General features: G+C 40.1%; 1 protein-coding gene across 6 annotated transcripts in view; it reads right to left on the bottom strand.

The window, feature by feature from the left end:
- Positions 1–22,683, bottom strand: part of GLIS3 (GLIS family zinc finger 3) — a 242,632-nt gene that overhangs the window by 161,920 nt on the left and 58,029 nt on the right. For all 6 annotated transcript variants that reach the window (XR_012084315.2, XR_012084316.2, XM_072992156.2 and 3 more), the window contains exons 5-6: positions 6,857–7,064; positions 4,952–6,050 (exon numbers count right to left, since the gene is read on the bottom strand). Coding sequence is in view for 4 of the 6 variants with exons in the window: in XM_072992156.2 (XP_072848257.2) it covers positions 4,952–6,050; positions 6,857–7,064 (1,307 nt within the window). In the remaining 2 variants the exon portion in view is untranslated. The remainder of the gene's footprint in view (positions 1–4,951; positions 6,051–6,856; positions 7,065–22,683) is intronic.

The following is a 22,683-nucleotide window of genomic DNA, read 5'->3' as shown; positions in this document are numbered from 1 at the left end:
CATTTTGAGAAGGGAGGGAAGCCATTTTGCGGAGGGAAGCCATTTTGTAGAGCCAGAAAAAACATCATTTTGCGAACAAACTGTTCGTGAAGCAGGCTCCTAATCAACATAAAGCGGATTTCCGCAATAGCGATCGCAAAAATGTCATTGTCAAGCGATTTCGATGTCATGCGGGGTAAGCGTCTTGCCAGGCACCATTGTACCACTGATTGAATGGGTTAAAATAAATGTGGTGCTATACCATCCCTGCAGTTTTGCTAACAGTTGCAGCATGAAAGGAGAAGAGATTTCACCTTTCTCTCACTAGTTACCATTTCAATAAAAATCCACCCACCTCCCCTCACATGCCAATCTGTGTTTGGAGGATAAAGCTCCCTTTGTCACCCATGGTCACCCAACAATAAACTGCTGCATGGCAGGAGGGACTCCTGTCACAATTGTGGCTAAGAAATGAAAGGTTCAGCAACTTATTCCCACCAAGTACAGCCCTAACAAAAATTTCAAGTGCCCCCCTTGGGTATCAATGTTTTTTTAAACAGCTGTGGTTGCTCACCACACTTAAAGTAATGTTTGGTTGAGTCTTAAAATGCTATCTTGTTAATATGTATATTATACCCTCAGTGTTTTCTACACCTAAACAAGTCATTCCTTTGAACAAAAAGTATCTGTGTGCAGTGGGAATGTCCAGCTAAGCAGGAATTCCTAAACAGTTTTTGTATATAAAGGCAGGTTCTCACTGAAGTAAACACATCACCATAATATTTTCTTCATTTCTCCCAGGAACTGATGCTAGCATCCAATTTTGTTAAAAATGAAGTTTGAAGATAATACTAGGCACCAAGCATTATGTACAATAAGGCACCTTAGGCAAACAAATAGGCTTTCAGTATAGTACAAACTCCCTCCACTTTTTTTCAATGCTGAGGAATGAACAATTTTAAAGTCTCAAAATAGGTCATGACATAAATCCTAAACACTTCTGTGGACAAGATAATGGAGGGTGGAGAATCAAGCTCATCCCTTCCAATACATGCATATCTTTAAGAAGAACTTCTGAACCAGCCTTCTCTGGCCCTCCATTCATTGTGAATTACAACTCCAAGCACTCCTGACCACTGACAGTAATAGACAGGATTGATGGGTGTTGAATTCCAAAATATTCAGCAAGCACCAGGTTTTAGAACACTGACCAAAAGAAAGTGCCTGCGGGCATATAACAGAAGCTTTCCTCCATGACTGGAAGCCTACCAAAAAGACTGAATTCCCAAAGGTGTGCAGAGGTTTATACATTCATTCAACAAATGCACATGTGCACTACACAACCACATGGAAACACAGGCTCTTTACAATTATTCTCATGCATGTGAGTAGATTAGTGTCAGAGCCTGTTTCCACAAGGTTGCCTCTCTCCCCTGTATATTCAGAAGACGTTGATGTTCCACTGAGCTCAATGGATCGTTAGCCTTGTCTTAATATAATAATTATGTGCCATCAGGTCAATGTTAACTTACGGTGACACTTTTTGGGGTTTTCCAGGTAGAGAATACAGATAAGTGATTAACCATTCCATTATTCTGGGAGAACCCCAGGAATGTCCTGCTTACCCAGGACCACGCAGGTTGGCTCTACCCGCAGGAGGCACAGTGGGGAATTGAACTCCCAACCTCTCACTCTACAGCCAGATAGATACCTAATCACTGAGCTCTCCAGCCTTGCTTTACTTAATGTTTATTTCTTGCAACAGGGCTTGGAAACAACCAATGTGTGCTGCACAAACTGGAGCTAAACATAGATCAACATGGCTACAATTATATATTAGCATACTTCAATTGCTTTATTTCCGCTGTCTAGGTAACTGATTCAGAGTTTAAGGACCTTGGCTGAGAAACACAGAAGTACGAGTAAGGGCTACGAACCAGAAGTGTCCATTTAAAACATAACCTCCATCAATGCACAACAGCCTTTAAGTATTTTAATTACTTTCATCCAATTTTTTAGATATTCTCTGTGTGCACTCCTTTCCATTGTACTTTCTACTTAACGCTTGCCAGTAATTTATGTGTTTTTGGAAATACTTTAAGGTTAACTGTGACTGTGATACCCTGCCCCCAATCTCCAAATAACAATCCTACACTCGACTTCTGCCAGCTATGGGATTTTGAAGAAGGTCTGATACCCCAGTGAAATTCAAGATACGTAGGACATGACATACATTTAAGAAAACCCAGATATGCTGCTGGAATAGCCAAAGTGGGGTTGAGTCAATACAGTTCAGAGAAGACCCAATCTAGCAAAGGTGTTGTGGGGAAATATGGGAGGAGCTGGGGCAGAGATGCATTGTAAAATGGCTGCTCCTTCTCTTGCATTCTAGAGTTCAGTACTTTCTGCCAACATCAAGGAGCAGTCCCCCCCCCATAGGGGAATCATTTGCCCACTCCTCTCCCCTCCACATGTTTATACATATTCTCTAGGCAAATCATATGACTTTTGTGTTGGCCAAACACTCTTGATTACTTTCCCTTGCAATTTTACATCCTGTTTACAGAGAACATAACAACCAGCCACCCCATAAGCAATACTCCACAGCAACACAAAAGGACAGTCACCAGAGCCTCCAGCTTCTCCCAATAGAAGGCAAGAAGTTGAGGCAATACCACTGATAGCACTATCAGGTGGCAACATTCATTCTGCTCTCATACCCCATCATAAACACCTGCTGGTTATCTAGCAGTGCTGCAGTGCAGCCAGGGCTCACTGGATCCAAGCATCAGGGACTTTCTGAGTAGCAAGGACTATGATATCATTTCCTTCTCTCTCTCTCTCTCTCTCTCATTCACAGAGAGAGAGAGAGAGAGAGAGAGAGAGAGAGAGAGAGAGAGAGAGAGAGAGAGAGAGAGAGAGAGAGAGAGATTGCCTGTTCCCTGAAGGGATTCTGGGGACTAACAGTGCCTGTAACCACAGACATCACTGTAGCACCGGTACATAATTTTGCATGTTCTCTACCACCACAACATCATCATCATCATTTGTCAGACGGGTGTGTTATGGAGTCTCCCTAATATTGGGAATTCACTGACTCCTTTCCTACATGGGAAGAAGGGGGGAGGTAACATTACTGGCACAGCTCCCAGTTGATGGGCTTCGGTCATGCTTCCAGGGATGCTACTGTAAGAACATTTCTGATATTTTACATTCATTTTTATTTTCCCCAACTGTGTGCTCTTCTCTCATACGTTTACTTGAATCTAATTGCTAGCTCACATTCAGGCAGCCTCACCAAATCCACTGCTGAAAGATAAATCCTCAAGACTGTAATTTCCACTGGTTGGTTGAGTCGGTTCTAGTTGGGGGCTAGCACACCACCAGGTTTAGCAGCTCTGCCAGCATCACAGCAGGAGTTCATCTCCACCTCCTTTCTGGCATGGGCTGTCTCAGAACAGAATTGCAAAACATGCAATTCTTCAGACATGAGACTACAATTTTCATCAGGCCTCACTATTTGGTATGCTGGCTGAAGCTGATGGGAGTTGTAGTCCAACAGCATCTGGAGGGCATTGCCTTGTCACTCCTAAGCTAAAGTCTGTGAAAATTTACATTTGTTGTAAAGAGATTTAAACTGAAAATGTTAAATTAACCACTAAGTACATTAAATATTAATTTCCATCAGAAATAAAAAAAATAGTTTTTGTTCACATTTTACATTTACTATCCAACAAGGATCACCATTCTGCTTACATTCTATTGCCAGATGTTTTGATGAATTGATGACTTCTGCAACCTTTTAATTTTTTTGTTTATTTTCTGGCCATGCAGTTTAGATAGAGAGAGGGGAAAAAGCAGCATTTATTTGAAGTATGATGAAAATCCTCTCCTTATGTGTCAGTTGTATGCATAAAGCATATCCATAAAGTACTTTACTTATGACCTGCAAGGAACCCTGTCCCATATGGAGAAAACTGAGCAAGTTCATTCTACCCAACTGAGCAGTATCCAGAAAAATATTTCTACCAAGGCTGCGCAAATGACCTCCAATTCAACTGAGATGCCGATTCAGTTATTTGGATTCAGCCCTCATTTGAGTTCAAGCTATTCAGACATAATTCAACTCAATTAAAATCTAATCCAACTGAACATTTAAAAAGTAAAATCTTCATATATGTCATTGATGTGCATTTGAAAACATAAAGGTCCAAAACATTTTTGACAGATTCCTCATCTTAAATAGCTATAGGACAAGATGTTGCAAACATGCTTCTCCATATTCTGTCAACAATTGTGCCTACTGAACCTGGCCATTTCAAATGTCTGAAAAATGTGTTCAGCTGATTTTTACAAGATACTTCCTAAATTCAATGAAAAAAAATTATAAAAAAATGAAATGTGCTAGAAAGTGAAACTAACAAATGCCCCATCCATAATCCAAGGAATTTACACTCAAATTCAATTTGCATACTCATTTTCTGAGTATTAGAAATAATCTGAAACTAAATGCTTGCTCATTACCCAAGTTTCTGCCTGCCATCATCTAATACCTTTTCCTACACAAAATACCTTTTCCTATACAAAATATTTAGAGGTTGTGGCTCAAAGCTGTTGTCAAATCTAAATCACAAAGGAACATTTCAAGAAAAAACAAAAACATTACATTCAAAGATCATGTCAAAGCAACTAAAATAAGGACAGGATGGATTCTTTCCTATAACTTTGCTGAAATACCTGAAATTAAAATATTTAACAAAACATTTAATCAATTAAAACATGTCTCTCTGTCCATGCATATCAAAAGTTTATTAATTCAGTACTTCATATTCATTTTGTTATAAATATTTTTCTCTAAAAAACAACACAAGATCTGCTAGCAAAATGCTACAGTAGTGTTAAACATGACTTTCCTAGGTCTTTCATATACTGTAAACCATGTATTTATCAACCTATCAAGTTTTAGACTTACCGTACATTTGTTTGGCTTCTCTCCTGAATGCACCCTCATATGAATTAGAAGTTTATAACGAGCATTAAATGATTTGTATCTTCGAGGGCACCCAGCCCAAAAACACGTGAAATCCTCTCCTTTCCTCTGGTCTATGTGAATTTTCTCTATATGACGCACAAGCTCTTCTTGCTGATCATAGGTGGCACTACAGTCTATCCAATGGCAGTAGTGTTTGCTATTATAATCATCCAGTTCACCATCCTCATCTAAGAGGGGGCCTTGGACAGATGATGATAAAGAAAGCTGGCTGGAATGGTTTATGAGATCATGCTGATGTGCATGGTATGGAGGTGGTGGACCATCTGGTACAGGAGGAACCAGTGGAGAAGCAGAGGGTGTGTGACTGGAATTCCCAGAAAATCCATCCACAGGGCCATTCTTTATTATGCCCATGGACTGGTTGTCTAAAAGAGACATACCTTGTTGAACCACCATGTTGGTTGTGACCACCGGCTGTAAACTGTTTTGTTCCAAGTGCTGCATGCGCTGTTGTTCAGTGTTGCCATTTCCACTGAAATCTGGAAGGGCGACATTGCCATTAGCCACCAGAGGCCTTTTTTGAGGATTTGGAATAGAGCAACTCTGGGGGATACAACTTCCCCTTATTCCCAAGAAATGGCCATAGACCTCAGGTTGAGGGGAGATGTTTGATGGAGATGTCCTTGAACCATTTATATAAGCAACAAGAGAGGTGGGGGATGTACGGATGATTGTATTGAAGTCAATGCCAATGCCATCAGACAAAGGGGAGATGGAAAGGGCCCTCTTTTTGGCTGAATGAGACCTGGTTGAAGAATGGTGAGGACTAGGATAAGGTGAACGATTGGTCTCCACACCAAATAGGTAAGAGGGTAATGAACTAGAAACATTGTTTGACATGGACATCCCAGATGTGACACTCATGACATCACCTAACTCACTGCCATTTTGGGAGCCTTGATTGGGAGAAGGAAAAATCCTATAGCCATGAAACCACTCTTGTTTGATGCTCTGTATTGACTGGCTTTCTGACAGGCTCAAGGTGGTGGATGCCAAAGATTCCCGTGACATAAGAGATCTGTAATTAAGAAAAGAAATAGAAACAAAATAAAGTCTTAACTCAAATTCTAGCTCTTGGTAGCTGACATACTTGCATACTCAGAACTCAGCCACTAATTATGGATGATTAAAAGCAAATGTCCAGATGTTGACCATTGACTTTGAATATTCAGCATCTGTATGTTAAACTAGATCTACATGTATTAACAATATAGAAAAAGGGAACATGTAACACTGCATAAGAACAAAAAAATTACATGTAAGATGCTACCCTTCCCCCACCACCACAACCCCTGTGCCCCCTAAAAGACCTGGGATGTAGTACAGGAGGATGCAGCAGAGGGTAAATGATTGACACTGGTCACCTTGCATTCACATATCATTGTGTGCTACCAAGTGATTGCAAGATAGCGGTAATATGCCCTCACTACTAATGTGCAAATCTGTGCTGCCTGAGGAATTCTGAAACCTCTAGTCCAAGATACGAATCTGCACATCTCAATCACTCACTGATGATCACACATATAGCCCACACATATTCATAAAAATTCACTTAAGGTTTATATAACATGTTATTAAAACCCTCACATGCTGGAAGTAATCTCAAAGGTATCAGGTTAGAAATCAGCAACAAACAACAACAACAATTACATATCTCTGATCTAAACAAGATATTGGTGAAGGAGGAAAAGTTTGATATCATAATGATTTCTGAGCTGTAGCTTCCACTCTAAATTTCAAAGACATGTACCAGGAAGGATGTTTCGAAGAGATTGGCACAAAAACACTCCTGTAAAATTAAAGAGAAGAAATATAACTCAAGACCTTGTATCAGATGGAGGTATATTTGGGTTTTCGTCATTCATAGCCCTTTGCAAGCTAGGGCTCATTTGGTTGCATGCTGTTGAGACCTGTTGTGCAGGAGGAGATAAAGGTCCCAGTCTCTGAACCATCATTGGATTGCTGGTGACTATTAAATTGTTGCAGCTGCTTTTTCCAATGGACTTGCACCGAGGTCCACAGGTAACACCTCCTAAAAATAAGAGATTTAAAGTTTTAGGTATTTTTGCCACACAGTAGAACTGTTTATTTATATGCACATTATATATACTTTTGTATCATCTGACAATCATGTTGTCTGGGCAGGTTATACTAATGAACTAATGGATCCATAGAATTCCCATTTCATCCCCACCTCCACATGCCCCCCATCTAGGGAAAAATCACTTCTGTTTGCCCATCACTTTCTTCCTTGTTTAGAATTCTCAACAATAGCTGTTTTGCTGCTGCTCCTACTGTTATTTCTAAAATACACAATGGGCAAAGAATTGTGTATCAGCCCAGCCACAGGAATATGTGCAAAGTACTGTATATCAAAGCAGAAGATGACAAGCACTGGTGACTTTTCAAATTCCACTTTCATCTCAAATCTAATATAAAAATGGCAGTGGTCTCCCAAGTAAACTGGTTTAATATGGCATCATTTCTGAGAAGAATGTCACAGTTTAAACTAGGGAACTGTTTTTTAAACCACTGTTTACAATTTTGAAATACCACAGTGACAGCAAAAGACCTTTCCAACATGTAATTACTGAAGAGGAGACAATATAGCAATAGTTAGAAACTCTCTCCCAGTTAGAGTGACCTGATGAAAAAGAGGACAGAGCCACAGCTCCTGAAATGTCTTTTTCTACACAACAATGAAAAGTAGAGGAGCATTGTCCTCTTCTCTTTTGGCCACCCTGCCTACCCATAATCACCATACTGTATGTGTGTCTCCCTCATCAAGAAACATCTACCCTTTGCTTCACAGGTTTTTCGACTGCAGGAAAGACCAGACAAAATCCACAGGGTCTCAGAGAGATTTTGCTTTAGGCCAAAGGCAGTGTGCTTCCTCAAATTATCAACCAGAGTGGTGTTCTGATTATAGGGATGGTCATGTGGAAGCCACAAGGCCTGGAGCCTTTTCTGTTGTCCTTGCAGCCCTAAGACACACACACACACACACAGGTTTGCACAACCTGGGACACGCACCCCATAAACATACACATTAATATCTCCCTCTGAAAGGCCAAGGAAGAAATTATTTAACAAGGGCTACAACACATATGATGGGGATGTGGTGGTGCTGTGGGTTAAACCGCAGAACCCTCTGTGCTGCAGGGTCAGAAGACCAGCAGTCGTAAGATTGAATCCATGTGACTGAGTGAGCTCCCGTTGCTTGTCCCATCTCCTGCCAACCTAGCAGCAACCAAAAGAATGTAAAAATGCAAGTAGACAAATAGGTACCACCTCGATGGAAAGGTAATGGAGTTTTTTGTCTAGTCATGCTGGCCACGTGACCACGGAAACTGTCTTCGGACAAATGCTGGCTCTATGGCTTGGAAACATAGATGAGCACCGCGTCCTAGAGTCGGACACGACTGGACTAAATGTCAAGGGGAACCTTTACCTTTAAAACACATATAAGGCAACCAATGGACCCCTCCTCAAGAAAACACATTGCGACCACCTTGGGGTTCAGGACCTTCAGGCTGGGAAACACTGCTCCAAAGTGATAAAATCTTCAAACAATCAATGCCACAAAGCATGATAAAGTTCAGCATTTGCCAAATCTGGGGAAAGTGACTATGACAGGAGGAGGCAATTATCATTTTGAATTACTTTACAGTAAAGCTCCTGTGTGCAAGTAAGAAGAAAAGCAATCTTTCAAGGGATTTTAAAATGCAGAAAATGTGTAATTGAGGTTTCCAAACATGCAGGGATTTTAAAACAAAAGCAAAGCACGTAGCCTAAAAAAGAACAACTTTATCTCAGGATCTTGGTAAAGGCAAACAGAGACTTCCCTGTTCCAGGCATGGCAAAGCAATACCACTTACATGCTATCTACAAAAGCAACATTTGTCTAATATGAATTGAAAACATTTAGCCAACGACAGTCAGGCTATCAGGTTTCTCTTCAGGTTGGTGACGGCATCACCGTGTCTAATTGTTCAAGCTGAACATCTGAAACCATATAATTAAACAGTTTGTACCTGATTAAACATGAGCTCATCAGGAGTTTAATGCCAAAATGTCAGAAATACTAGCAATCAGAGAACCTTTAAACAAGCACATAATTCTCACATTTTTAATATGTGATCTTGTAAACATTCCAGCCACAGGATGCTTATATATCAGAAATACAAGAATAATAGCAGGACGTACTATTTATTTCCAGATTGGGGACCACAGGAGAATCAATCCACATGTATGCAAATATTCCATGTATATTTGTTTGCTTGGGTTTATTTAAACAAACAAACAAAAAAAACAGCCTCGTGCTACCTTACACAGATGTATAGAAACAAGTCTGCAATAACAGTGACACATCTTGCATCATTTTAAAGACCAACAAGATTTATTTGGCACAGATTTCTATGTACAGGAGACCTCTTTATTGGATGTATGGATGCACACACATCATCCATGCATCTGGTAAAGTACACAGCAGTCCATGAAAACTTCTGCTGAATAAAACATGGTGCCATGACACGAATGCCCCCTCCACCCAAAGGAAAATATGGAAAAGATGGCACATAATAGATACACACAATACTAGAGTGTGGATATTACCCATACACAAGTGTTAAGTAGGTTAAGGGTTTTTCAAACATGAATTGGTTCATATGGAATTCAACCATGTCCATGGATAAATGGTTTCAAGCTATTTCTACATGATTGTTATCATATTTAAATTAGCCCTCAAATGTTCATAACTTTTTAAAAAAAGTCTATGTGTCATTCCAACAGAAACAAGTGAAAGTGACATGCAAAATCACAGGTAATCAATAATAACCATGTGTTGTCAAAACTATTCTGACGTACAGCAAATCACAATTTTCTAGGTAGAGAATATTTAGGAGTGGTTTACTATTCCCTTCTTTTGGGGGTGCCTTGGGACTGTGCAGCTTGCCCATGGCTACACAGGCTGGCTCTTCTCTCTAGATGTACACTGGGGAATCAAACAACCAATCTCTGGTACCTAAACTACTCAGCTATCCAGCTGGCTAAATCACAATTAAAACATTGAAATTGATTGTGCCATTAATAATCAGCCAGTTTTAGCCCCACTACATCAATGCCAGCTATGCCGAGATTAAACTGGAATAATGTAATTCTTGCACACCCCATCGTAGCATTGTGCTCTGCCAACAGCTCATACAGGGTACTTGCATAATAGGCATTATGAGTGCACAAATCAACCCGCAGAAGTAGCACAAAAATATGGTGTTGCTATCTTACCCATGTTCACACATGATGCACAAGCCAGGAACAGTTTACACAGTGCCTCCATGTTTAGCATATGGCAGAAAGTATCAACAAAGACTCCCCCCATCCTATCCAGTACTCTCACACACCCTCTGAATGTGCGGACAATTCCTTCTTCCCCTCCACTTCATCCAGCTCAGTTGTCCGGGTGATGACAACAGCACTGGCCAGCCTGGGACTGGAGAAGTGTTCAGAAAGACACTGTAGAATTTGGAACAATTCCCCACTATCTCACTCCTGACACATCCCTCTTTGCAGGTGCACATCCAGCTCCCACTGCACTGTGACACTCCTTACCAGAGGAATTGACAGTGGCAATGCTGGAACCTCTGCTCTCCTCCTAACCACTGCATAAAGAGGAAGAGGGAGAGGTGAGGAGAGGACAAGAACATGCAGTGTCCTCCACAGGCCATCTAACTTTGATATGCCTGTGTCTGAGGGACCCTTGAAGACAAGCCATGATGAGAGGGGTTTGAGAAATTGTGTGTATCATAGGACAATTATCTGCCACTGTTGCAGCAGTGGCTCTAAGGATCCATTGGAGCCAAGTATTCCAGAGACGGATAACTCTAGAGATCTGCTAATTGTGGCAGCCCTAGAGCAGCACAGAGCTGGCAGCAACAGAGGAAATGGTGGGAGGAGCAGGGAGCAGTGATAGTGGTGGTGGAGCAGCAGAGGTCCAGCTGCCATAGTGGTATGGGGAGGAGGTATAAACTCACAGATCCTCATGATAAGCCTGGCCTGGCCAGGCCATCTTTGTCATGCAGTGTTATTTTTCTTATATAGTGCTCCATGTAATGACAAAAGTGTGGGGAAATTCCATTGTGGATTCAGCCTGTATATCTGTATATCTATTCAGCCTGCAGCTAAAGAGTCTAGCTTTAAAGTATTCTTTATTAGAATATAAGTCTCAGCTGCTTAGGAAAATTTTATTCTGACTAACACAGATTCATACATATATATACAAATCCATGTTAGTCATATTGGGCTGGGCTAATACTGTGTTTCCCCAAAAATAAGACAGGGTCTTATATATTAATTTTTGCTCCAAAAAAGCAGTAGGGCTTATTTTCAGGGGATTTTTTTTTTCATGTACAACCATCTACGTTTATTCAAATGCAGTCATGTCATCTTCTGGTTGCTTCACAATGGTTGCTTCACAATGGTGGGGTTTCACTTAATTAGGGCTTATTTTTGGGGATAGATCTTATATTACAATCATCCTGAAAAAATCATACTAGGGCTTATTTTCAGGTTAGGTCTTATTTTCAGGGAAACAGGGTAGTTCTCAACATTTGTGATAATTCTAATGGATTGTTAGTAGATATGAGATATTCATACTCGTACTTCTGGGGATACGAATATGAATATCAGCACCACAGGTGTCTGGAAATTCAGTTCCTCCCCCTGAACTGGCAGATCTAATTGGTCACTGTGCGGTGTGCGTGGCTGGGCAGCATTCCCATTGCACCAATTGCAGAAGTAGTTCAGCGCCCACATCCCTGCACAGCTGACCCCTCAGCAGCTAAGTGGGGAGACTCGTCATCCCTTCTCCTCGCTGGAGTGGTTGGCGGCACGGTCTGTTGCAGCAAATGAGCACAGTTGGTTGTGGTTCATTCTAAAGATGACTGGGGCTTCCTGACAATCACAATTATATTTCACTGCAAAACTTACATCTTTGGGGGGGAAATTACTTCTCTTGTTTTCTCAGGAAAGAATTCCTTATAAATCCACTTCTTCACTACAGCTTTACTTCTGGAGGTGATTTCCCTCTCCCCACCCCCCATTTTTAAAGACTAATTTTAGAGCTAATTAAAAGTTTCTGAGTGGAAGCCTCTGACACAGAAATGAAATCTCTGTTGGAGGCACTGATAAGTGCTAAAATCCATCTCCAGATCAAATTCCAGAATAATATAATGCCACCCTCCTAGAAAGAACAAACAAGTACAAAAGGCAGGAGAAAAGAGATGGGCCTTGCTGAATTGAAGCATGCATCATCAGATCATTGGCAAAAAAAAAATCCCTCTGAGCTAAGTACAATGACCCATCCGGACAAGCCCCATGACTAACACGTTATGATGTCATGAGCTTTCCTTAGTTGCTACTTAGTCTCATTAAAAGCAAACAGACATGCTAGTCACAGCCAGAATCTGTTGCTTGCAGTGTGAAAGTCACAAGTAACTTTAACTGAATCAGGACCAGTAGTTAAATGTACTGTACGTGTGTGTGTGTGTGTGGGGGGGAGATTTCCTGAATGGTAGGGTTATATGACTGGCATAACCCACAAAGTATGTCCAAGGTTCAGGATTAAAAAACAAAAAACAAAACAGATCTATTGTCACATGGTTCACAGTGTTTAAACATTCCTTCCTTCCAAGGCTTTCCTCACCTCACTCTGGATGTGTGATGTATACACTCCTTTTTGAATGGTTCCATCACACAATGCAAGACTGATATTTTAACATTTGAGGTTTGCTGAGAAGACATGAGATTTACCAGATTTTGCAACAAAACCTCCGTTTGATATATAAAAACACAAAACAAATGTCCTAAGCTGTAGGAACAAAGAAAATAAAAATCTGTTATGAAGGCCACATTCTTTGAAGATCATTGTGGAATTTAGCTGCGTGTCAGAGATGACGAAGGCTTAGATATTAACTAACTAAAGAGGAGAAACAACAAAATAGGCATGCTGAGGAATGAGGAACTGAACAGATTAAAATGCTTCTGTAAAGTATTTTGCTGTTTGCATTCGTTAATTATTAATGCTTAATTATTGATGAGGACAGCTTTGATTTGTATGTCGAATATCAGTTTGAAATAAACTTCAGCTTCTTTGCAGCGGTAGTAGTTGGCCAGTTCCACCAGTATGTGCCTGTTGATATTGCAAAGTGTCAGCTGAATGTTTCATGGTTCACTGAAGTTAAATCATGCCAATTTAGTTTTTATAGATATATACCCTGTTTTCCAAAAATAAGACCTAACCTGAAAATAAGCCCTAGTAGGATTTTTCAGGATGCTCGTAATATAAGCCCTACCCCCAAAATAAGCCCTAGTTAAGTGAAAGCCTGCCCTCCACCATTGTGCAGCAACCAGAAGATGACATGACTGTACTTGAATAAATGTAGACTGTCGTACATGAAAAAAATAAAACTTCCCTGAAAATAAGCCCTAATGCATTTTTGGAGCAAATATTTTCAGGGAAGCAGGGTAGTAGCCAGAAGAAGGAGACCTAAGTCAACATTTTATAGTGACCAATAAGGATTCCTAAGAAATATAAATTTCATGTGATTCACTTCCTCTGGTCACTCATACATACAACACTGAGTTTGATGGATCATCTCCTTGTTCTGGGAAAGGAAATATTTATATTACTAATTTACTTTTTGCTATGGGAATATGCACGTTCATAAAGTAACCAGAGATCCTTAGTGCGTCATCTCTTGCAATGGTAGCTTCCTTTGCATTTTGCTTTCCATAGTAAATAAGACAGCCTTAAATTCTAAGACTTGCTCGTAGCTCAGTCCCATGAGGTCATCATCACAGACTTGCTACAAAGCCAGCAAGGAACTGGCAAAACAGCACAAGGAACAATGTCTCTCTTCAAGTGGAACAGGGTAAGAAATTATCCAGCACTGACCAGCACAAACAATACTGTGCAGGTAATTAACTTGACTGGTTCAAAGCAGACAGCAATGAGATCACCTACTTCTATGGAAATACTATTTAGCTGCAAAGTTTAGACAAGTGAAATCATTTAGTTTGTAGTTTCTAAGGTCTGAAACAGGAATGCCTAATAAAATGCATAGGTAAAGACTCCACTGGAGACGGAAGAGAAAAATCTCAAAGCAGACGTCATTTTATCATATATTTGAATATGTATATCCTGTTCTCTATTTTACTTGCTTTAGAAAGAGTCCACTGATTGAACCTGTTCCCTGAACCTGTTCCCTGAAAAATTATTTGGGATGTTGATACCTTATTTTGCATAAGGAAGAAGTTATTGGCTAACTATACTTGCTAGTTAATATTTAACATGAGGAGATTTTTTTTCTTTTACAGTTCTCATTAGATTTCTGTAGAACTTCAGTTTCTGAGAGCAGCTCGTATCAGATCAGGATAAACGAAGACAGCAAGCAATATGTGTAGTCAAGTTTAAAGTTCACCCTCTGTCTCAAAATGGGGTGCTGGCTACATTAGAAAGGCTTTAAAAATATAGAATAGACTTGAGATGCATAAACAGAAGAAAAACAGTATTTTAATACTATAGTCTTGAGACCTTCTCACTGGGGCTGGAAGATGGGTCAGAACCCCACCCCAAGGTTACTAATGATGACTCTCAAGAGTCAGATAGCAAGAAATAACTTTTCCAAGTTATCAGGCCCCGTCTCTCAGCCCAACCCAACAATGCAACTGGAGGTTGTGAACAACTATGAAGAAGTAGATTTGCTGGACTAAAGGCATTTAACCCTTTCCTACCATTTGATCTAAAGCTGTTGGGTATCTTCTTGTAGGTAGATACACACCCTAGTTTACAGTAAATTAACATTTGGAATGAAGCGACAATCCTTACTATAAATTACTATAATCATTAAAACTTATTTCCAAATGATAATCATGTTAAGGCCTCATTGGTTGAGAAGCTGGATTGTAAATGATGGTCTAAAAACAGTATCTCATCTAGGATGAACCTTAGCCTGTAACAACAAAAACAACAAAGAACCTTGCAGACTGTTAAAGGCTAATGAGTTTAATACAGCATAAGCTCCTATGGACCAGATTCAACTTCAACCAAAGCATCAAGTGTGATCTACTACACGTGTAGATCCACATGGATGCAGGTAATTTATACATGTGAAGCTAACTGGAATAAAATGCAAAAAATACAGCAAACGATCCTTTAACCATAGCTTAAACATATGGAAAGTAAACACAGTACTCATTCAGAATAGAATGAAAATAAGCCATAAACCAGACCTGTTCCATGGCTAGCAACAATGACTGGATGAGTACTAGGATTGTTCCCTTGTTTGTACCACCAAACATGTATAACCTTTCAGGCTTCATAATGGATAATTTAGCAACTGTTGAAGGTATTCCTCAGAGAGTTTCCACCAGCAAAGAATACTGCACATGGCTCAATAAGAAGCTGACGACACATACCAAGCCTGTGTCCTGAGCACACTCCTGTACTGCAGTGAGTCCTGGACCCTTTGTGCACAGCAGGAGAGGAAGCTGAACCCCAAGTAGACTTTTATTTTTATTTATTTATTTATTTATTTATTCTATTTATATGCCGGCTATCTGGTAACATGACCAGGGGTGGGGTATAAATTCAATGAAAGTAAAGTAAAGTAAAGAAAAGAACACCTTCCATATGCGTTGTCTCCAATGCATTTTGGTATCATCTGGCAGGACAAAGTTCCAAATAGAGTAGTCCTAGAATGAGCTGGAATTTTTAGCATGTATATATTACTGAAACAGCGACGTCTGCATTGCCTTGGGCATGTCATGAGAATGGCTGATGGTCGGATTCCAAAAGATCTCCTGTATGGAGAATTAGTGCAGGGAAATCGCCCCAGAGGGAGACCACAGCTGCGATACAAGGATATCTGCAAGCGGGATCTGAAGGCCTTAGGAATAGACCTCAACAGATGGGAAACCCTGACATCTGAGCATTCAGCCTGGAGTCAGGTGTTGCATCACGGCCTCTCCTAATTTAAAGAGACCCTTGTCCAGCAGGCCGAGACAAAGAGACAGTCACGAAAGCAGCAAAAACAGGGAGCTGGACAGGGAATATATTGTATTTATCTTCAATGTGGAAGAGATTGTCACTCTCGAATTGGCCTTCTCAGCCACACTAGATGCTGTTCCAAGTCCTCTATACATAGTCTCTCGAGACTGAAGGATGCCTAATCTAAATCTAAAAATGCTCTGTGAACACAGGATCATGTAAGGGCAAAGGTACAATTCAAAATAGAGCAAGAATAAAAGAACCAACTTCAATGGATTATCCTTAATGATAAAGTGATTTGAGAGAAGAGACTTGAGAGGGAAGATAGAAATATTACCTGTTCCAAAGAGCAGTTTTAGAATAAGCACAAATGAAAAAAACAAAGGGTAAGAAACAGTCTGTCAAACATTTGCTCCCCCCCCCCAAATATTCTATCCTATTTAAAACCGATGGAAAGATATTTGATATGCATGTGCACACAGCTGAATGATTAATTACTGGTAAATATTCTACAAAAACAACATGTTGGCCTGCTGTAACATTTCACCTCCCACAACACCTCCCTAGAAACTTCACCCGCCTTCCATTGCACATCTCTGCTTTTCCTAAGATAAGGGGTACATTCTTCCCATATCACATGAAATTCCTCAGTTTTGTCATTAATCTTCTGCTACTAAGATTGAAGCAACAATTGGTGCCAGCATTCCAGTAGGTCACACGAATATTTTCCTGTTGCAAAAAATAATAATAAAAATAATTCATGGCATAACCAAAAGCAGCTGAATTTAATTCTTATCAAGAATAGCAATGCACTAAGGCATCCCAAGATAATAAAAGTGATTTTCAATCTTGAAGGTAATTGATAGTAAGGTATATTTTTGTTCTCCTTACAATTCTGCAATTTGACATTACCCAGTCAGCATTTTTGCAACCATCCATTTTCTTTTACAAAAACATGTTTCTATTCTTGAGGACAATCATCACACCAGCTCCCTATGCATTCCACATAGCCTATATTAAAAATTGTACGAGTAAGGCAAACCTAGTCACATGGTGTTTTGATTTAGCTAGCTGGTCTGATGTGTTATTACCAACTATGTTTAGCAAAAGGAGGCAGATCAAGTAAGCCTCTAAGGCAATGGTGCTGCCCCTAGGCCCAGCCAGTCTTTGGCTTGGAATGTGGGCCAAGATAGAGCAGGGCTTTGGATGGTCAGAATTTCCAGGCACCAGAAGACTTCTTGGATGCAATTTCCCCAAAGTCTTCTGAGAAACCATGTGTCTTGTTAGACTTGGGCTCCAGGAAGGTATTATAAGGTCTGCCCTAGTTTAAGGCTGTCCTTTTGCTTCCTTTCTATCCAGCACCCACACACAGTGTCATCCTCTGGCCAAATAAACTGATGCAGCCCAGCAGTTCCATAGGTAACTTGCCTATAGAATCAGTAAACTCAAGTGCCCCCACCTGCCACTGCTCTATGTCGGTCTCTCTACCATCCATCTCTTCTCCTACTTGACCTCTAAGTTCCTGCATCTGGTTTCAGTGGGACCTATATCCAACCTTTCATTCATTTGAATTGGTGACCACCCAGTGAATTTCATGTACTCATACAAGTAAGATTTGGAGAGGGATCTCCCTAGTCCTATATGGTCCTGAATTCTGGAAAGACAAAATTGTTCAGTGTATAATTCCCTCTGTTCCTACACTTAACCTCATCAGTTGCCATGGTTCCTGGCTTCAACCTAATTGAACTGATATGAGAAAATAATCCTTATCCAATTAAAGAGAAATCCTGCAGACATCAGCATCAAAACAATATGCTTCAACTGCTGGTAAAGATGAAAGAATTATAGAGAAATGCTGTGAAGAATGCAAAACTATTATAAACTGTACAAAAATGCAATAGACTAAATCCTGTAGCTTAGCATAAAAAATTGCACTAGTGTAGGCCATTGCATCAATGGGAATTTGCTTCTATGCAGGTATCGTCTTTACTCTGTGATATTCTTTAGCACAGTTAGAGTAGGTCCATTTGAATAAATGGAACCTACCAAGTTGTTAATTCACCAGATTCCCATTGATTCAATGGGGCTACCCTAGCATGACTTACTATGCTAAGCAATGGGATTTTCACCAATATCTAATTTTCATAGCGGAAATCTCTGATTCTGAGATAAGCCATAGAACCTATGGAAGTTTAAACATGGACTAGAAACAGAATGTGGAGAATGAATGATACAGCTTTATGAAGAAGAACTTACAATCACCAAATTGCCATGAAAGAAAACTGTGAACATGGAAATCCACATAATACCACACTAGCAACAATATTTTAATGAACTAGCTCAGTGGTTAAGGTATCTGGCTGTGAAGCCAGAGACTGGGAGTTCGATTCCCCACTGTGCTTCCTTGACAAGGAGCAGACTAGATGATCCATAGGATCCCTTCCAGCTCTGCAGTTCTAAGATTATTCTTGTTATATTATATTCCAGTTAATCAGATATCCCTGGAACAGGAATAAATTGAGATCAAAAAGCTTGTCATCACTATATTTCACCTCAATTAAAGAAAATGCAAAATAAGTTAAAAAAAACAACACAAAATCCAAACAGCTGGTCCAACTGTATATAATGTTGTTAAGAAAGGGATTCATGAAAATATCTGTAAAACTGCACACTTACGGGCAATTATTACACCATCATTTTAAATGTTTAAATGTTGTGATATTTTATTATGTCTTATTATGTTAAATTTACTTATATATTTGTAGTGATGTTTTTATTGTTCTATGCCATGTTGTAAACCACCCAGAGTCACCTCTGGCTAGATGGGCCGTAGAGCAAATAAATAAATAAATAAATAAATAAATAAATAAATAAATAAATAAATAAATAAATAAACAAACAAACAAACAAACAAACAAACAAATAAAGGTAGCTCAGATATAAATGCTATTCCTCCTATTAGTAAATGTACCTAACAGCAATCTAAAAAATAGAAGCATAAATGAAAAAAGAAGTAACAAAGGAAGAAAAATCACAGCTAATGGAATAAAAAAAAATTATATCAAATACAGGGAATTACTTCCAAAATAAAATTCAACCAGCAAAAGAAAAACGATCTGAAGAATGTACAGAAATAAATACCTAGAGAAGATTTATCTTTTAATATGCATAAGAAGGTCAAGATGCCACTTATATATTTTAAAAACAATACAGTAATTTCCGTTACTGATAGGAACAAGTCTCTGATAGTTGATATCAAGGGTAGGTGTGGAGTGATTAATGTAAATAGCTTATCTGTTTGAAAGTAACATGCAAGTAGAATCTATTTTAGCAAATGCCATGTTAAATTAAAAGTACAAAAATTTAACATCTTAAATGTAATATAGCTTACAATAACTACAAAGTCCCAGGATTCAGTCATGTTTTCAAATTATATTCAAGATTATAAAATAACAGCTACTTAGATGTTTCAGTGAATTTTAAAAATCAGATCTATAGAGCAGGAATAATTTTTGAAATTTGACTATCAACTTTTATTTTATGGTCGGAAAAGGAAAATGCCAACAATTATAGTCAGTACAGAAAGATAAGCTTAATGATAGACAGTTTACTTGCCTGTAACCATGGTTCTTCGAGTGGTACTCTGTGAATCCACACGAATGGGTTAAACTGCGCTTGTACAGGACTCTTCGGAATATTCTAGAGCTTAACTAACTGACCAATTGAGCATTTCCCCGTGGCGTGTATGCTCCACCCACCCATGGTACCTCAGTTCCAAACATCTGCCACTGTCATGGCTCTGATAATTAAAAGCTGTAAGCAACCCGTGACAGACAGCGGGGAGGTTGGGCAGGACGTGTGGATTCACAGAGTACCACTCGAAGAACCATGATTACAGGTAAGTGACCTGTCTTTCTTCTTCGTGATCTCTGTGAATGCACACGAATTGGTGACTAGCAAGCTCACCTTACAGGAAGGAGGGTTGTCACAGTAAAACTGAAGTCAGCACAGCCCTTCCAAAACTTGCTTACTTTTTGGCTGTGACATCTAGCCTGTAATGTATCACAAAGGTCAGTGGTGTAGACCAAGTAGCTGATGAACAAATGTCAGAGACTTCAATGCCATGTAGCCAGGCAGTAGAGGTAGCCACACCTTCAATACATCCGGTAGGGTCTTGCCAACCAGCTCATAGGCTAAAGCGATAGCAGAAACTATCCATCTGGAAACTGTTTGAGAAGAAACCGGATGATATTTCCGAAGACCCTGGAAGCAAACAAACCGTCTGGAGATTTGCGGAAGTCCTTATTTCCAGAAAAAATAAAGGCCAAAGGTCGAAGAACATAAAGGGAATGGAGCATGCATTCAACACCGGAAGAAGGGTTAGGAAACAACATTGGGAGGATCAACAGTTGATTAACATGGAAATTCGAAATCACTTTAGGGAGGAATGAGACATCAGGATATAAGACAACCTTATCGGAGTGAAATTGTATATAAGGTGCATCAACCCACAGTGCAGCCAACTCACTCGCCCATCATGCAGACGTAACAGCCACCAAAAACAAAGTCTTTAGAGAAAGAAGTTTTAGAGGAGTGGAAGCCATAGGTTTGAATGCTGGGTATGTAATAGCCCTCAAGAGAGTCTGAAGAGACCATTGAGGGATTGGAGGTCATACAGGTGGACAAATGTTATTCAAACCTTGAAGGAATCTCTTCACAGTCGGGGGTGAGAATAAGCGGAAAGCGTCTGAACCGACAGGCAGATAATAAAAAAATTTCTGAAATATAAACTTTAAGCATAGAATGCGCCAATCCTAGATCAAACAAATAATGTAGGAAGGCAAGAAGGGTACCTAAGGAACCTGGAACAGTGACAAAACATCTGGACTCAGCAAATTTGGTAAAAACAGACCACTTATAAGAATACAGTAATGTGGTTGAAGGCTTCCTAGCCCTGTCAATCACCTCCTTTACACTGGGAGAATCCTCCACACCAGTGGTGTCGAACTGTGGCCCTCCAGATGTTCTTGGACTTCAACTCCCAGAAGCCTTCACCACCACCTCTGCTGGCCAGGATTTCTGGGAGTTGAAGGCCAAGAACATCTGGAGGGCCACAGTTCGACACCACTGCTCCACACCATCAGATGGAGCAAGTTGATGTTGGGGTGACAGACCTTGCCTCCATACTGAGTTAGGAGGAATGGTTGGGGAGGCAGTCTGAGGAAATTAGACACAATTGTCTTGAGGCTGGTAAATTATGGTTAACGAGGCTACCATGGAGCTACCAGAATGGCATCGGCTCACAACTGGCGGATCCCGACAACTGTCCATAGAACAAGTTGGATGGGAGGAAAAAGAGAAGGACAGCATACCATGTCACCATGAAGGCATTGCCTAATGAACCGTTGCCTCTCCCTTCTTGAGAGCAAAACTTTTTGAACTTTGCGTTGATCTGAGTAGCAAAGACGTCAATGGCCAGTGTGCCCCACCTGCTGCAGATATGGGCGAACACAGAGTCGTCGAGAACCTATTTGTATGTTGGAGTGGTCAGGCAGCTAAAGCGATTGGCCTCACTGTTGTCCGTTGTCGACACATGGATGGCAATCAGAAATATGTGATGATTGTAGCACCACTCTCACAGGTGGATCGCTAAGTACAAAAGGGACAAAGAGTGAGTGCCTCCCTGTTTGTTTATGTAATACAGAGTGGTTATGTTGTCTGTAGCCACTTGCACTCCGCAACCGACTATTAGAGCAGTGGTTCTTAACGTGGGCGATAATGCCCCCCATAGGGCGATTTCATTTTTCAGGGGGGCAGTAGAACAAAAAGGGGCGGCGTGGGGGCGCTGGAGCAGAAGGGGGCGGTAGGGGGGCACTGGAGCAAGCCAAACCTGTGAAGATGGCTGCAGCCTTTTTACAGTGTGAATGAATATATATTTTCGTCCAATTTTAATTTAGTTTCAGACTTTTTGTCTTGAAATTTCTAATTCCTGCATTTGTTTTTACGCCCTTTTTATATTTCTTTTTGCGTCTTAAAATTCACTTGCAACTAAATAATTAAATGTTACTTTTTTGGGGGCATTTCGTTTTCTTGTAATTTAATTTTGTTTTCAGGGGTCATTGGATTTAAGTGTCTTAAATAAATAAATAAATAAATAAATAAATAAATAAATAAATAAATAAATAAATAAATAAATATCATCACCACCGGGGGGGCGATGATAACTTCCTCAATGGCTCAAGGGGGCGTTTCTTTCAAAAAGGTTAAGAACCACTGTATTAGAGGACAGAAAGTGTGAAGAGCCTTGATTACTGCCAACATTTCTAGAAGATTGATATGAAGCAGCTTCTCTGAGCTGGACCACAGAGCGTGGATCTTGTGAATGGCACAATGCGCACCCAACCTGTTGTGCTGATGTCTGTCATGACCTGTATTGTCAGTTGAAGGGGCTTGAAGGGTTGACCAATTAGAAGATGCGGCATGAATGTCCACCACGTCAGTTGACGTGATAACTCTGGAGTCACACATAGACGTTTGGCAGGGTTGTCTAATAATGGATTGAATTGTGACAGGTACCACGCCTCCAGGGAGCGCATCTTCAATTGAG

This window comes from Pogona vitticeps, chromosome 2, assembly GCF_051106095.1.
Source record: "Pogona vitticeps strain Pit_001003342236 chromosome 2, PviZW2.1, whole genome shotgun sequence".
Classification (NCBI taxonomy): domain Eukaryota; kingdom Metazoa; phylum Chordata; class Lepidosauria; order Squamata; family Agamidae; genus Pogona; species Pogona vitticeps.
The sequence above is the reverse complement of the archived record's forward strand: the minus strand, read 5'-3'. Positions and strand labels throughout refer to the sequence as shown.